Genomic DNA, 15,120 nt, shown 5'->3' with positions numbered 1-15,120 from the left:
ATCAATTTTAAAAAATCAATCATTTTACCTCCTGATCTGAGTTTCACAGTCCATCACATGTATGACCTCTGAATACAAAGAAAGATAACACAAATTTTATCCATTTTCTCATTGATACTGATAAGACCATAAGTAAGACTAAATCAAAATCTGTCTTCATCCTTCTTACCTTAGGACACGTAGTTTTAGGTGTTTTGAGTCAAGATTCATAGATGAGAAGGTCTTTGGAGGGGGAAAGGGGGGTCTCTACTTTGAATCCTTTATTTTTTAATGCCATTTTCTCTATTCCTCATGCAGTTATTTTGTCAATTTTATAATTTAATAGTACAAGAATCATGCAAATAGAAGAAATCAAGGCCTACAAGCTCATCATTAGTATATCAAAAGAAAAAAGAAGAGAACTTATACTATTTAGGAGTAAAAAACAATGCTCACAGAAAAGTCGCTAAAAATTGTAACCCTTAAAAATCTTGTTGCGCGCTAAATCCCCCATAGAGATTTTCAAAAGTTGGCAGGTCTGAAAGAGGATAATTTTCCTTCTGGTCAAACCCAGTTTATGAACATTATTAGTACATGTAGTATGTCTGTTTAATTCAGAAATAAGCAGGATTGCACATTTTCAGGGCTCATTAGTTCTTGGAATTACTAGCATTAGTATGCACAATATCGTGACAAAGTTATCTCTTACAGAAAACCTTTAGGTAGATGTAAGCGTATAAGGTAGGTAGTACAGAATATTAGTACAAGTTAAAACTCTTTAAAGTTCCAGGCATATAAACGTTGAAAATATGTGGCACAGCTCTATATTTTGATATTTGAAAACAAAATAGTAGTGGCTGTGCATATGAATTAACTTGACATTCTACATGATATTTTTTTTTTCAAAACTTCCTAGGAATATTATATTAATAGTCCCAGAAGCTTATTAGCAATTTTTGCTTTTGCCAAAAAAGCAAAGCAGACAAAAATAACATTAAATGCAGATTTTGTAACTATAAAATAAAATTTTTATACCTACCAGCTTACCAATGACAAAAAATATACCGAGTCAAGTTATTTTTTTTGGGAAAAAAAAATAAAATATTTTTCCTACCTTATACCCTGTTTCAAAACATAGGGTCGTAAAAGGGCAAACAAACAATATTTTAATTTAGGCCTTATAGGGGAAAACAATGATGATATTACACATACATTTTTCAGCTTCTTAATTATTCAATTCATTGGTGTAGCCAGGGTGTGAATGCCTTTGCCTAGCAGAGCGAGTCGAAAAAGTTTTGAACCATTTTATGGAGAAAATGCAGTATTTTTCTTGTAAGCACATATACTCCCCCAGAATCAGGCACTGGTTAGATATTTGTTTAATATCAAAATACCCATCAATTCATATAATTATATTTCCAACAGAATTTTGTTGTTTTCTCGACACTACCATCATTTAATTCATAATTATTTGATGAAAAAGTTCCCCACTCAATCTTATATTTGACATCTTGAAACAGCCCATCACAGTGGCACTTCTGTATATAGGAGCTGGAGTGACCCACCTCTTGCAGAATTTCTCAAAAACAGCCCCATTACAGCAGCACTTAGAAATATTATAAAGGAACTGAAGGAACTTAACGCGTCGCAGGGGACATAGAAAGTCCTTCCTTCTGTCTGGTCTTGTTAGTACTCTCATGTGTACAATTCTTGCCAGATTTTTTTATGAAACTCATATCATCAACACTGTCTTTTGATATTGTCAAAAATAATTTCTAATCAAATGATTTAACCAGTTGTGACCTTTTGAAATATAAATTATAATGGAAGGATTATCCAATGACTTTTGCTCTGAAGCTTTTATTTCTCTTAAGATATTTGAAATAAAAGGTTACATGAAACGATATCAGGATAAGGGTGGGGGTAGTAACGTTACAAGTCATATGGAGAAGCCATTGCTAAGCTAGGTTCAATTTCAGATAAACATGTCCGTTTCTCTGTGCTTGCTGTAGCCAACGACGTAGACTTTTTACGAAAAAAATCAAACACTTTTCTGCAATTTATCCATCTGTTTTTTTAACATAAACTTAATTATCCTAAATGAAAGACCATGCATACTGCTTCAGAAATGATTGAATGTTATCCTCATATCATCACCCTTGTTACATTTGGTTACCTTAAGAGTTTAACTGCTGCGAACATATCTTTTTTAATATTTTTTTTGTCAAAATGATGTGGATGCTTGAGCATCTGAGCATACATGCAAGCTATGCCACTGCAATTTAATGTATACATGTTGTAATATAAATATATATTATATCATATCTTTAACCAAGTAATATTTCAAATATCCTTTTTACTGGTATTAGAATCAAAGCAAAATTACCATACATATGCAATTACATTTATCCTTACACATGTTACAGCTTGCACAAGTTTCCGTGGATATGAATTTGACCTCGCTTGCATCACAATTACGAGACTTTGCAACAAACATTTCATCAACACCATCATCATATAGTGTAAGTATGATTACATTTTTATCAATTATTTCTTCCTTTGGTGCATATGTGTTAAATTACGGTCAGTTTGTGAGATCATGCATTTTTACTAGGGCCTGGTGAGCATTTCTCATCACTTGCTGTCAGTTGTCTTTAACTTTTATGAAAATCTTCTCCTCTGAAACTACTTGGCCAAATATAACCAAATCATCATTTGGGTATCTTGTTTATAAAATGTGTCTTATGACCCAGATCACGGACCAAGATAGCTGTCATGAATAAAAATAAAACATAAGGGTGAAATGTAGATTTTGGCTTTTATCTCTGAAACCAAAACATGTATAGCAAATCTAAGTAAGGGGGGGGGGGGGGGGGGGGGGGGATGTTAATCAGGTCAAGATCTATCTGCCCTGTAATTTCAGACAAATCAGACAACCCATTGTTGGATTACTGCCCCTGAACTGGTAATTTTAAGGAAATTTTCTAGGTTTTGATTATTATCCTGATATTAAATATTATTATAGATAGAGATAAACTGTAAGCAGCAATAATGTTCAGCAAAGTAACATCCACAAATAAGACAAAATGACCCCTTAAGGAATTATTGCAATTTATAGTCGATATTAACAATTTTTCATCAGTTTTTGAACTACTTAAACTACTTAGACAAATTCAACCATACTTGGTAACATTCATCTTAAGGGTATTTATTTTTATGCCCCATGTTTTCTGGTCTGTTTGTCTGTCCGTTTGTCTTTCCAATTGCCTCACTGCAGGAGAAAGTTTTGTTATTTTTTTTTATCAAGGTAGTTTTTGATGAAGGTGAAGTCCAATCAACTTGAAACTTAGTTTACATGTTCCCTATGATATGATCTTTCCTAATTTCGATGCCACATTAGATTTTTTACCCCAATTTCACGGTCCACTGAACATAGAAAATGATAGTGCTCTTGGGGCATTCATGTACTACAGACACATTCTTGGTAAAAATGTCCTGATGACCCTGCCTGCCAAACAATGTGGTCGCCATGGCTAAAAAGAGAACATAGCAGTAAAATGCAGTTTTTGGATTATATCTCTGAAACTAAAGCAAAAGTATAATGGTTGCATTTTTTCATGCATCAATTGTAAACAAAAATATTAAGTGAGTGTGACACAGGCTCCTTGGAGTCTCTAGTTTAAACTACTGGAAATTATTATGATATTAATTAAATCTTCTTTCTCTATGTAAGGTGGTTCATTTTGGCATTTTAACAAGTATCATCTAAATCTAAAACTTGAAATTTTAAAATTAAACTTGAAACAGAATTAAGTGTTGTTAAATGTAAAAAAGAAAATTGATAGGTCAACTTAAAAAGGAGAGTTTACTTCTGATGAACAAGGATCAGTCCATATTTGAACAATAAATAATTTGATTTATTTTGATACTTTAAAAGTCATTTGATCCTTCAAATGAGATGCGAAAGAGATACCAAAGGAACATTGAAACTCTGAAGTAAAAAATAAACTAACAAAGACATGGCTAAAATGAAAAAGACAAAAAAAACAACAATTATTAAAACACAACAAAGAAAACTAAAGACTATAGATTATACAAAACAAACCCATCCAAAAAACTGTGGGTGTTCTCAGGTGCTTTTGAAGGGTAAGCAGATCCTGCCTGCACCAACTGTCTGGTTGCTCATGTTAATACAAACACTGTAATAATTAAGTCTTATTCAGACAACTACATAAAAGCAGTTACTTCATAGTTTTATTTTGTGAATATGTTTTCTAAATGAATTGTATTTCTTGCAGACAAAATTTTATGCTCATGCAAATACTACCGACAGTATAAATGACAATGAACTTGCTGACTTCATCAAAGCAATGGTATGTAATTTAAGTTATTTTCATTATGCCCCATCTACAATATTAAGACACTCATAAGGGGAACTGCTCCCTATTGAAGTTATTGCCCTATATTAACGATATTTATTTTTTGGTGGAAGAAGACTTCAAGTCTTCTGAAGGCCTATGGTGCCGACTTTAAAATCATTGAACCTCCATATGCCGCATCCCTTTCTGTGTATTACAATTTCATAACAACTTCTGATTCCTGACACTGATTTTTACACATGATTAAGCATCTGAATCATTTAATATGTAAATTAGGATTGAAAAACAATCACTATCGTAAATATGTACCCTTTTATTTATGTAAATTATTAGATTTCATCTCATCTACATGAACGTTATTTGTTTACTTGTAACCGGATGTTTTTACTTAGATGTTTGTAGTAAGCATGCATGAATTGGTTATCGGGACAACTCACCCTGTTTACATGTTCGCCCTTGGTCTGTTTATCCTGAGTTCTTTCGCCTGTATAGTATGTTCGCCCTGTGTTCATTCTCTTTACTCTTTATCAAGAACGTTTTATAATATGTCCTTGCATTTATTAAAAAAAAATAATATTAAGGGTATCGTTAAAAAAACTCTTAAATACGATTTAGTGAAAATCATCTGTTCCTTATTTTGTTCCCAAGGTAAGACAATCATGTTCAGCCAATCAAATTCTGTGTTTCTCATGATCAATTAATAAGCCAATCAAAAACGTTTTGTCTGAAGATTATTCCAACATGCTAGATTTTGAACTTGTGTTGTTTTCAACTAGTTGTAAAATCCACAGGCACTTGTCTCAAAAAAGAAATTTCCTATATACCTTAATATAACACAAGGTACTTAACTATTTTTTTTGAAAAATTACACCCAGTCCCGAAATCCCGTTATTTTTTTATTTCTCGGTTGTTAAACCTACTTAAACTTAATATGCCGTAAATCTAAATTGATTTATCTACACAATGGTATATGACACGACTATCATTGTTGTCGGGATCATTAGAAGCAGGTCTCAGAAGTCACATTTCGGGACTGGGTGTAATTTTTCAAAAAAAAATAGTTATGTACCTTGTGTTATATTAAGGTATATAGGAATTTTTTTTTTGATACAAGTGCCTGTGGTAAAATCGTGAACATGGCATGTGAATTTTCATCTGCAAGCTGAGGTTCTTACACAGCTAAAGGATAAAAGCATGGCTGATTGACAAAATTCAATGATGCAGTACTATCATAAAGATAATAGATAGTATTTTTTTTTCACTAATTTATTGACATAATACTTGTAACATATTTTATTTTTGTATTTAATTAAATCATTTAAAGGACGTAACATATTCTATTTTTGTATTTAATTAAATCATTTAAAGGACAATGTACTATTCTTTTTTCACAAAGACCAACAAAGGACCCCCCCCCCCCCAAGGGGTCATTTTACTGTTGTAAAAGAAAAGAAAGAAAAATTTTAAGATTTTTAACTCAAAAGTGGAAAAAATCATTATATTTGGAACAACTTTTCTTAATGAGGGGTCAAATTAATAAAGAAGATACAAGTTTAGAAATATCACAAAATTCTTTTGACATGTTTTGACCATTTAATACTTGATAGATGCATAGTTCTTTGGGAAAAGTTTCATTAAATAATACGAATATAAAGGTGCTCTTTTTTTACAGTGGGTTGTTATGTTCTTCAAATGAGGGTTACCCCTCATTTGGAGTGTTGTTCCCAACCTGTTAAAGGTCCATCTTTGTGCATAATTCAAAATTGGAAATTTCAACAAGCATCTTATATTCTTACACAAGAAAATAAACCCTGGTCTGCTAGCTACATGTTTATCTTTTCTACCGATTTAATAACTACAATCATGCAAACAGACTTAAGAAAACGGCATTTAAGTTCATCATACAAATATGAATTTTTTTCTAGACAATCAAGATTGTGCAAAAAACCTCGCTAAAAATTGTAACCTTTAAAATTGTTGTTGCGCACTAAAATCCTCCTTGGGAACTTTCAAAAGATGGTAGGTATGTAACAAGTCTTACTATTTTTATGTCCCATTCATTGGCATTATGTTTTCTGGTCTGTCCATCCGTCCTGCTTCAGGTTAAAGTTTATGGTTGAGGTTGAAATTCAATCAACTTGGCACTTAGTACACATGTGTTCCTTACTTTTTACTGCCAAATTAAAGATTTTACCTAATTTTCACAGTCCACTGAACATAGAAAATGATTGTACAGATGGGAAATCCATGTACTTATGACACATTCTTGTTTGAAGAAAAAAAAATATGTCATAACAATAATGGAACAAAGCAGGCTGGGTGGGGCTGCTTTTGTGGTAATTCAAGTTACCTTTTATTCACCTTCTTCCACCTCAGAGCTATCAGCTCTTTGATTTTAGTTTGGACTTGTATGATAAAAGTTATAACTGATAAATAGATACTTTAAATCCCACAAAAATTATCATAAGCAAGCTTTAAAAAGTTGAAGGTTGCTGATATAGTTAGTAGACTGTAACTCTTGTAAAATCAGGATTTTATTTTACCCTCTTTTGTGTTTCAAAAAAAACCTAACAAATTATTGAAGAAAATAGAGAGGAACTAAAAAGTAAATTATCATCAAAATAAGATTGACAAAAAAAAGAATTCTGTCATAAATAGTATTCTAGTCTACACTATTGGAGAGTGTCCTTTGTTGAAATCATACATAATCCATTATAACTGACACAGTCTCTCTAGAGCCTTCAGGTATATTTATATATACTGATATGACAAATTGTTCACCCCCATTTCTAACTAAGGGATGATAACTTTGAAAGGTTAATTTTTAAGTTTGAGTCAAATAGAAAGAATGTTATTCAATCAGGAAATGGTTTTTTTTTAATAAAATTGTGTAAAATGCATAAAAGGGAATTATGTTGAGAAGAATAGATGTATAAAGGACTAATGTTTATCTACATCTCTAAATGCTATTCAATATCCTGGCCTTTCATACACTGAGATTTTTTTGTCTTCAAATATTATACTATAGATTAATTGTAGGCTACTTTAGAAAGCAAGATTGATGCCTTAGAAACAGCAGTCAATGGCACCAGTGTAAGTATTCTTTAAATATTATAATAATTGAAAGCACCAATATATCATTGACAGCTTAAAGTTTGTTTTAGAAATACAGATAGTAAGAGGAATATTGATTACTGAACATGCACTGCCTTAACACAAAGCATCTGTATGATGAATGCCTAATAAAAGTTTTTGAATTCAACACTATAATTAGGTCTTTAAATATTGTTTTTATTGGAATTAATATTGGTTTTGATCAGTTAATTGAAATACTTTATATTATTTGTATTTACATATGCACATCAATGGCTCTACAATCTGTTGATACCTGTTACACAAGGTCATATGTTTATCTCTGACTGTTAATATCAACTTAACACTAAATCCATTAACAATGAGACAACTATTGATCCAAGTCACAATTTATAAAAATAAATCATTATAGGTCAAAGTACAGCCTTCAACACAGAGCTTTGGCTCACACCAAACAGCAAGCTATAAAGGGCCCCCAAAAAAGGCTAGTGTTTAACCGTTTTAACAGTAAAACCAGTCAAACAGGAAAACAAATATTCTAATCTGTATAAAAAAAACGAGAAATTAGAACCACATCAACAGACGACAACCACTGAACATCAGGTTCCTGACAGGTGCAATCAAATGCAGACCTTCCTTTAATTTTGCTTTGTTTATTTTGAAATTAAAAAGCTATATACATTACCCCTTTTCATCAAATTTCAATCATTTACATTTGCTTACTTAGATGTCTTTTTACATGGCTTGGGGGGAAAGTACTATTTACTGTTTCCATTGTAATTTTCTATTGCAGGATACTGTTGACAATACATTAGTTGCCTTTAACGAAACTCAAACCTATCTTCAGAATAATGGCTCACAGACAGTCAAAGATGTAAGTTAAACTCTATTTAGTAGAAATTAGTGTACTGTCATAACATTGGTGGTACCATGCATCAGATGGCAGATGCACATTTTGGCAAACTATTTTTCTTCCGTGAACAGTGATGGTCACTTAGAGGCAAAAACATTTGAAATTCAAAAACCTGATTCAAACTTTTAAAAAAGCGATACACCAACAGGACCAAAAGTAAAGCCAAATCCTGAAAAAGGATACAGTGCTATTCATGAGAGATACAAATTTCTTAAATTTAAAATGATAAACATTTCTTTATTCAAGATAATTTCCATAATTTTATAGCAGTAAGCTTCAATAAAACAATTTTATATAATATATTTTTTTTTTTTTTTTGTCATTGGCTAAAGCATAGGAAATCTTCTTTGGGTAAAACTAATATTCACTGGCAGTAAAAGTCAGACAGATAAAAAAAGCTTACATAAAGCTAACAGTTAATTTACAAACACATCTGTGGCATATATAGGTGAATGACATCATGGAAATTTGCATTATATACAACTTGAAATTTGTTTAGTTTGTATAATGGAATGATGTTGTTGTTGTCCATAGACATTTGGTTTCCAGACAATAAGATAAACTAGATTTGGTGAAATTGTATATGTTCTCTTTTTTCCACAGAATTGCATATGGCTGCTATCTATGTGCTCACAGTTTTAGTAGATCATATGAATTGATTTAAAACATAAAAACAATCAAAAGGGCGACAGGGGTACCATGGGCTCATGGTGCAGCCCATGATTTGCCATCATGAGATTTAAAATGGCCCTTGATATCATCTGCCTGTTTTCTTCTTTTAAAAATTAATCATTTTTTACCATCTGTCAGAATTAATATTGATGAACTACCCCATCCCCTTCCCTTTTTCCAAAAATACTGCAACCATGATTGCTACCTTCTTTGACTAAATGGTTCCCTTAAAAATATGCTTGAAGTCAAACACAAACTGCTCAAACTTCAAATGCTGCTAAAATGGTTCTATCTTTTCTCAGTTTTAATAATAATTCTATCTATCTTAAGATATTGCCACCAATCTTTAAAAAAAATAACGAATTTGAAAAAAACAAATTATGAAAAACTAGTATCTCAATTGTTTGTAAAACAATTGAAAGGTCTTTCCTGTAAAAGTGATGTTTTCGTAATGTTCTTTGTACGGCCTTTCGTTTGATATACGACGAGCGTACCTTCTGAAACTTTTTGCTTTTTACACTTAATGACCTCGTCTGCCTACATTTTTGAGATCGGAAGTATGATATAAATAACATACAGTAGATGAGCTTTCATTTGATATGCAACAACTCTATGTTCTAGAAAGTTTGATTTTTGCACTTAATGACCCTATCCAACTAATTTTTGGAGGTCGGGATTTGATATATCCAATGTACACATCATGAGCTTTCATTTAATATACAACAACCCTATCTTAAAAGAAAATTTATTTTTTGCACTCAATGACACTATCCAACCCATTTTTGGGAGACGTCAATTTTGAATTGGAAATGTACGCTTTATGTTCTTTCATTTGATATGCGAAAACCTTACCATCTGAGAAATTTGAATGTTTGCACTAAATAACCCCACCCGTCCTCCTGGGATGAAAAGGTGGTTTAAAATTTTCATTTTTAAGTAGAGTTTATTGAAACCTTCAATTTGATATATCAGATGACCCCATTTGATAAAGTGTCAAAAATGATGCAATATCAGCGATATAAATAGAAGTTATGAAACTTACAAAGTCAATGCAAAACATGAAAATTTCAAAATGATTTTTTGGTGTTTTTTTTCCATGGAATGTTTTTGGTATTTGGTCAAACATATAACTATGTGAACCTCTTCAATTTCTTAAACATTTTAAGTGGTAAGCTGTTGTTGATTCAGAAATATATGCTGCTGCTCTCAAAACTTCATACTGCATTATCTCTAAAACAACAATCGATATTTCAAATCTGTTAAATGATAAATGATCTACAGTTGAAGGACAACATTAGGACAATTTCAAAGTTCACCAAGGTCAAAATTAATCATCTAATATATGATGCAATACCAAACTTGAGAACCGGAAGTCGTGGAGACATGGGAGTACCACCATTCAACTCAGGACCATTTTACTTTTCAAATATCACAAGGTCAAGGTCATAGTATACTGTGAAGGTCAAGGTGAAATTTCATCATGACCTGACATTGACCTCAAATTGACGGTCTTGAATTACTGATCATCTTTGCAGTTTATAGTAGGTTGATATATACAAAATACTATACTTTTAAGAATTATCCCGTTGTAACTTTTGAACAGATAGTCGGACATTTTTGGACTTATCTTATTGTTTTTCTAATGTTTTTTCTTCTTTTTCTTTTTTTTCTTTTTTTTAAGGAGTTATTCCCCCCGAAGAATTGTACATAATTTTAGAAAAAAATGTATTTCGAGAACCAGAAGTCATAGAGACTTGGGACCTTCACCAAAAATCTTTAATTCATGTGACCTTCAATATGCAGTCAAGGTCAAAGGTCACTGAGTGCAACCAAAATTACGATGCAATTTCAAGCTTACATATTAGGAAAATGATAAGACTTTGCTGCATACATACAGTGTATAAAATGTTCCTCTCGATGAGCTCTACATTTTATAAGATAACATTAGAAAAACAATAAGGTCTTTCCTCACATAGGGGAAAGACCTTTTAAAAAAAAAGGAAAAAAAACATTAGAAAAACAATAAGGTCTTTCCTCACTTAGGGGAAAGACCTTAAAAAAACATTAGAAAAACAATAAGGGGTTTCCTCACGGAGAGGAAAGACCTTAAATATAGAATGCACCTAATTAAATTATGCAGTCATTGTTTGGGTTAAACCCTGTCATCAATCCAAGCCTTACATCTATCATTTCACAGAATTATGATACCCCAATGATTTACTTGTTACATTCTTTTTATATTATTCATGGTTTATGCATTGCAGTCAGATAGGTGATAATTTGAAACCTTGGAATTTTTAGTTCATTTATGTTTGTTGTTAACTTGACTACAATACATTACACAGACAATATCCTAGGGATATCAAATTAATATGTTGTATTTTCTAATTGCAGGAGGCAAAGAATTATGCTAATAGATTGCTTAAAGTTGTTGATTCTATGGTCAATGATACACTAGATGCTGTAAGTATCATAATCATTAAAGCACACCTGACAAGGGGAAATATTATAATTTTATGGGAAATTGCATTTTAAGTGCTCTCACAAGTAAAAAGTTTATAGAATCTAATCAAATATTTCCAATGATATTGAAAAGCAGTGCAAATTAATTACTTTCAAAAGAGTTATACCGCTTAGAAATATTAAGTATATTAAATATTGCATTGTTTTTTCTCTCAATTAAGCCTTGATTTCTCTTTAAAATATTTAGAAAAAATATTTAAAGCACACAAAATAAAGCAATAGTTCAGTTTTTTTGTGTGTTTTGGTCTGTTTTTCAAATACTAATAGAAATTGATCAGCTATAAAATATATTGGGTGTATTGAAATAATCATAAGGTGTACATGTTTGTCTGACAGTATTTATTTGATCTCGACCTGGCCTATTTCGTAGTGCATTTCTTTTAGACAATAATTTCAAATTAAAAAAATTTCATCTGCTCTTTCTCTCAAAGATTTTTACAGTGTAGTGTACTACTAGTGAGACAAATAATATCAAAATTATAGAAACTTCTACCAGCTCGAACTCAAAATATTGACAATTCTGTGTTAAAGGGGTGTAAAATTCAGTTTGACAGCTTCAGACGTGATAAAATTTGACCTTTTTGAACTGGACCAAATCACTACTTAACATAAAGATTCAGCACCCAAATTTTTTAAACATGTAATTACATCCCCCTACTTAATATTTCATGCATTTGATATCAAGAAATAAATAAGGAAAGTGTATTAAATAAAACATGCAAGTTATACACTGTTTACACTAGGGACTATATTCGTAGACAACACCTTTCGGAGATGTTTATAAGTTGAATTATGTTTAAATCTTCAGTATTTAAAACATGACCAGAGGGACTGTAAATATAAGAGCGGGAATAGCTGTATGTCAGAGTTTTTTAGTGGTTAGTGCATCGGACTACTAACACAAAGGTTCCTGGTTCGATTCCCGTTTGGGATGAAAATTTCAGGAACTTAATTTTCGGCTCTCCCTTGACACCATTTGCGAGTATGGTCTTGAGGAAACGATGATAGTCCGTTGGACGGGGACGATAAATGGCTGGCCCGTGTTAAGAGAGAGCCATATCTCTTGCACGTTAAAGACACCCTTGTAGATTTCGAAAAAGAGTAGGCTAATGCCGCTACAAGGCAGCACTCGCACCCGCAAAGTGGAAAGGGATTAATATAAGTTGTAAAACTTGTTTCCCAATCCTTATAAATAAATATGTTTAAACTAAACAAATATGGTTTGAAATATTGAGGTTCTTCTTATCCAAGGAATGAATTGCCCAAGTTTGTACAACTTTTGGGTATTTCATTTGGTTTTTTCTGTGCTCTTTGTTATTGAGTATTGCCCAGCCCAGTGGGAAATACTGGGGAAACTCACTCTTTTGATACTGGGCATTGTGGTTTTGTAAAATCTTCATTATAAGCAAATTTCAGTAAATGTATGTGAGAACGTAAGATTGCTCAAGATTGTTCTTCAATTATTTATTATATGTTGGTGTTAAGTCTAATGTTAATCGGTAGTTTTTATTATTTCAGCTTGAGAATGAGATTGGATTGTGCACTCCTGTTTGGAACCTCTACAATGATATTTTTGTTATTTCCTTCTGTAAATACCTTGTTGATACTTTGGTAAGTATATATATTTATATATTTTATAGTGCCTGACATGAATGTATGAGGTAGTTGCACTTTTATAGATATAGATAATGCAACCTCCCATAGGAACTCCTTTTATCTCTAAAATTGAACCACTTTTATTATGAAAAATATATATATATCCAAGAATGGAAAGTTCATATGCACTACTATTTTTTTTTTCAAAAGTCAAAATATAGGGCTTTGCTGCATATTTTTAACATTATCTCAAGAATAGAGGTGCATTTTGGGAGACAGCTGTATTTAAAGGTAAACGGACCGAAAGTCACTGGACAAAAATTTTTGTCACAGGACATAAAGTCACAAATTTGGTAGGACAAAAAGTCACAGGACAAAAAGTCACAAATAATATGTTGACAACTGTTTGAATATGTAAGAGAAATATCTTGAAATATTTACTTTTTAATACATATATTCATATAAAAGTTTAGGGAATGTGTCATTATACTTGAAAATAAAGATTTATTTAGTTTTAATCATGCAAAAGAAAGATTTCTTGGCAGCATGAAGCCATTTAAGTGGCAAGCCACTTTGGCATTTTGTTTTTTTAACAATTATTTAATCATCTTTGATAATTTTTTGATAAATTTTGTTTACAATGTTGGTTTATATACAATAGTTCAAGAAAAATACAAAAAAATGTATGTAGAAATAAGCGTTTTTTATTCAAAGAAAACAATCTGAAAAAATGAATTGTGACTTTTTGTCCTGTGACTTTTTGTCCGTGACTTTTTGTCTGTGACTTTTTGTCCTGTGACTTTCTGTCCTACATTCTATTTAAAAAATGCAAACTATAATGTCAAAAAAAAGGCTGATAGATTATTTTTTTTGCTTCATTTACTCACTATCAAAAGGAATGATCACAGAATGATATTAAGACTCTTAATATCATTCTATTTTCTGTCAAGACACACAAGCTTTTTCACCTTGTGTAGATGGGTCTAAAATATATTTTAATTGTTTTACCAAAGTGAGAAAACATTTTATATATACAGTTAACTCTCGTTGTCTCGAACTCGGTTGACTCGAAATTTCGGATGAGTCGAAGTTTTCATGTGGTCCCGAACTTTGTTCCATATAAATGTATGTATTTCGACTCCTGATGAGTCGAAATTTCGGTTGAGTCGAACTAAATTTAAAGACCCCAGGTTAACAAAAGCATTCAAAATTCATCATTTATCTCGAACTTATACAAATATGTCAAAACATGACCTCCAGGATTTACATGGATTAAAGAGTTAATCTGACAATACACGTGTAATTAAATTTCCGGTCACTGACCACTGTAATGATTTATGACATGCTATTTCCACAAGTGTTTACCTGAGATTATCTTTTATAGACTTATCATCAATAATTAGTGATACATTGTTAATGTTTATGACAAAGTATTTAAAACGTTTACAAAACAATTCACAGTTGGAAGTTTGCCTAATTTATATGTACGTCACTGTTTGGTGTTTTTTATGACAAATACAGTATTTATTGAATTATAAAAAAAGTAAAAATAATGTGTTGCAGTATCCTTAAAAGGTATTAACAAAAATCATGATCTTAAGGGCCAAAGCTTTCTTTGAACATACCAAAAAAGGATAATTGCAAATTATTTTTGATAATCATACTTTTTTAAAATAATCGACCCATTAGAATTATGAATAGGTAGTCTTTTGGTCAATTCAAAGAAAGTTTTATATTTTGAATGCCACCATGCTGTATGGTTCAAAACAATCTGTTGATTTGTATATTTTTTTCATATATCATTTAAAATTCATGATAGATAAAGCTTTTGAACGAAGTTACTGAGATACTATGATAATATTGCTTTCCAGTTAGATTTGATGTCTTAATATATATTAGGGCCGAACTTAAATCATATTTTTCAATTCTGAAAATAATGTGTGATAAACAAAACTTGCAGCAATT

General features: G+C 31.4%; 1 protein-coding gene across 5 annotated transcripts in view; it reads left to right on the top strand.

Annotated features, from left to right (window-relative positions):
- The window catches only part of LOC134715470 (prominin-1-A-like), a 103,827-nt gene that overhangs the window by 59,447 nt on the left and 29,260 nt on the right, over window positions 1-15,120 (top strand). For all 5 annotated transcript variants that reach the window (XR_010106726.1, XR_010106725.1, XM_063577655.1 and 2 more), the window contains exons 18-23: window positions 2,406-2,501; window positions 4,278-4,352; window positions 7,398-7,451; window positions 8,245-8,325; window positions 11,431-11,499; window positions 13,078-13,170. Coding sequence is in view for 3 of the 5 variants with exons in the window: in XM_063577655.1 (XP_063433725.1) it covers window positions 2,406-2,501; window positions 4,278-4,352; window positions 7,398-7,451; window positions 8,245-8,325; window positions 11,431-11,499; window positions 13,078-13,170 (468 nt within the window). In the remaining 2 variants the exon portion in view is untranslated. The remainder of the gene's footprint in view (window positions 1-2,405; window positions 2,502-4,277; window positions 4,353-7,397; window positions 7,452-8,244; window positions 8,326-11,430; window positions 11,500-13,077; window positions 13,171-15,120) is intronic.

This window comes from Mytilus trossulus, chromosome 4 (genome assembly GCF_036588685.1).
Source record: "Mytilus trossulus isolate FHL-02 chromosome 4, PNRI_Mtr1.1.1.hap1, whole genome shotgun sequence".
NCBI classification, from domain to species: domain Eukaryota; kingdom Metazoa; phylum Mollusca; class Bivalvia; order Mytilida; family Mytilidae; genus Mytilus; species Mytilus trossulus.
Note: the sequence above shows the minus strand (reverse complement) of the source record. Positions and strands in the feature narration are given on the sequence as shown.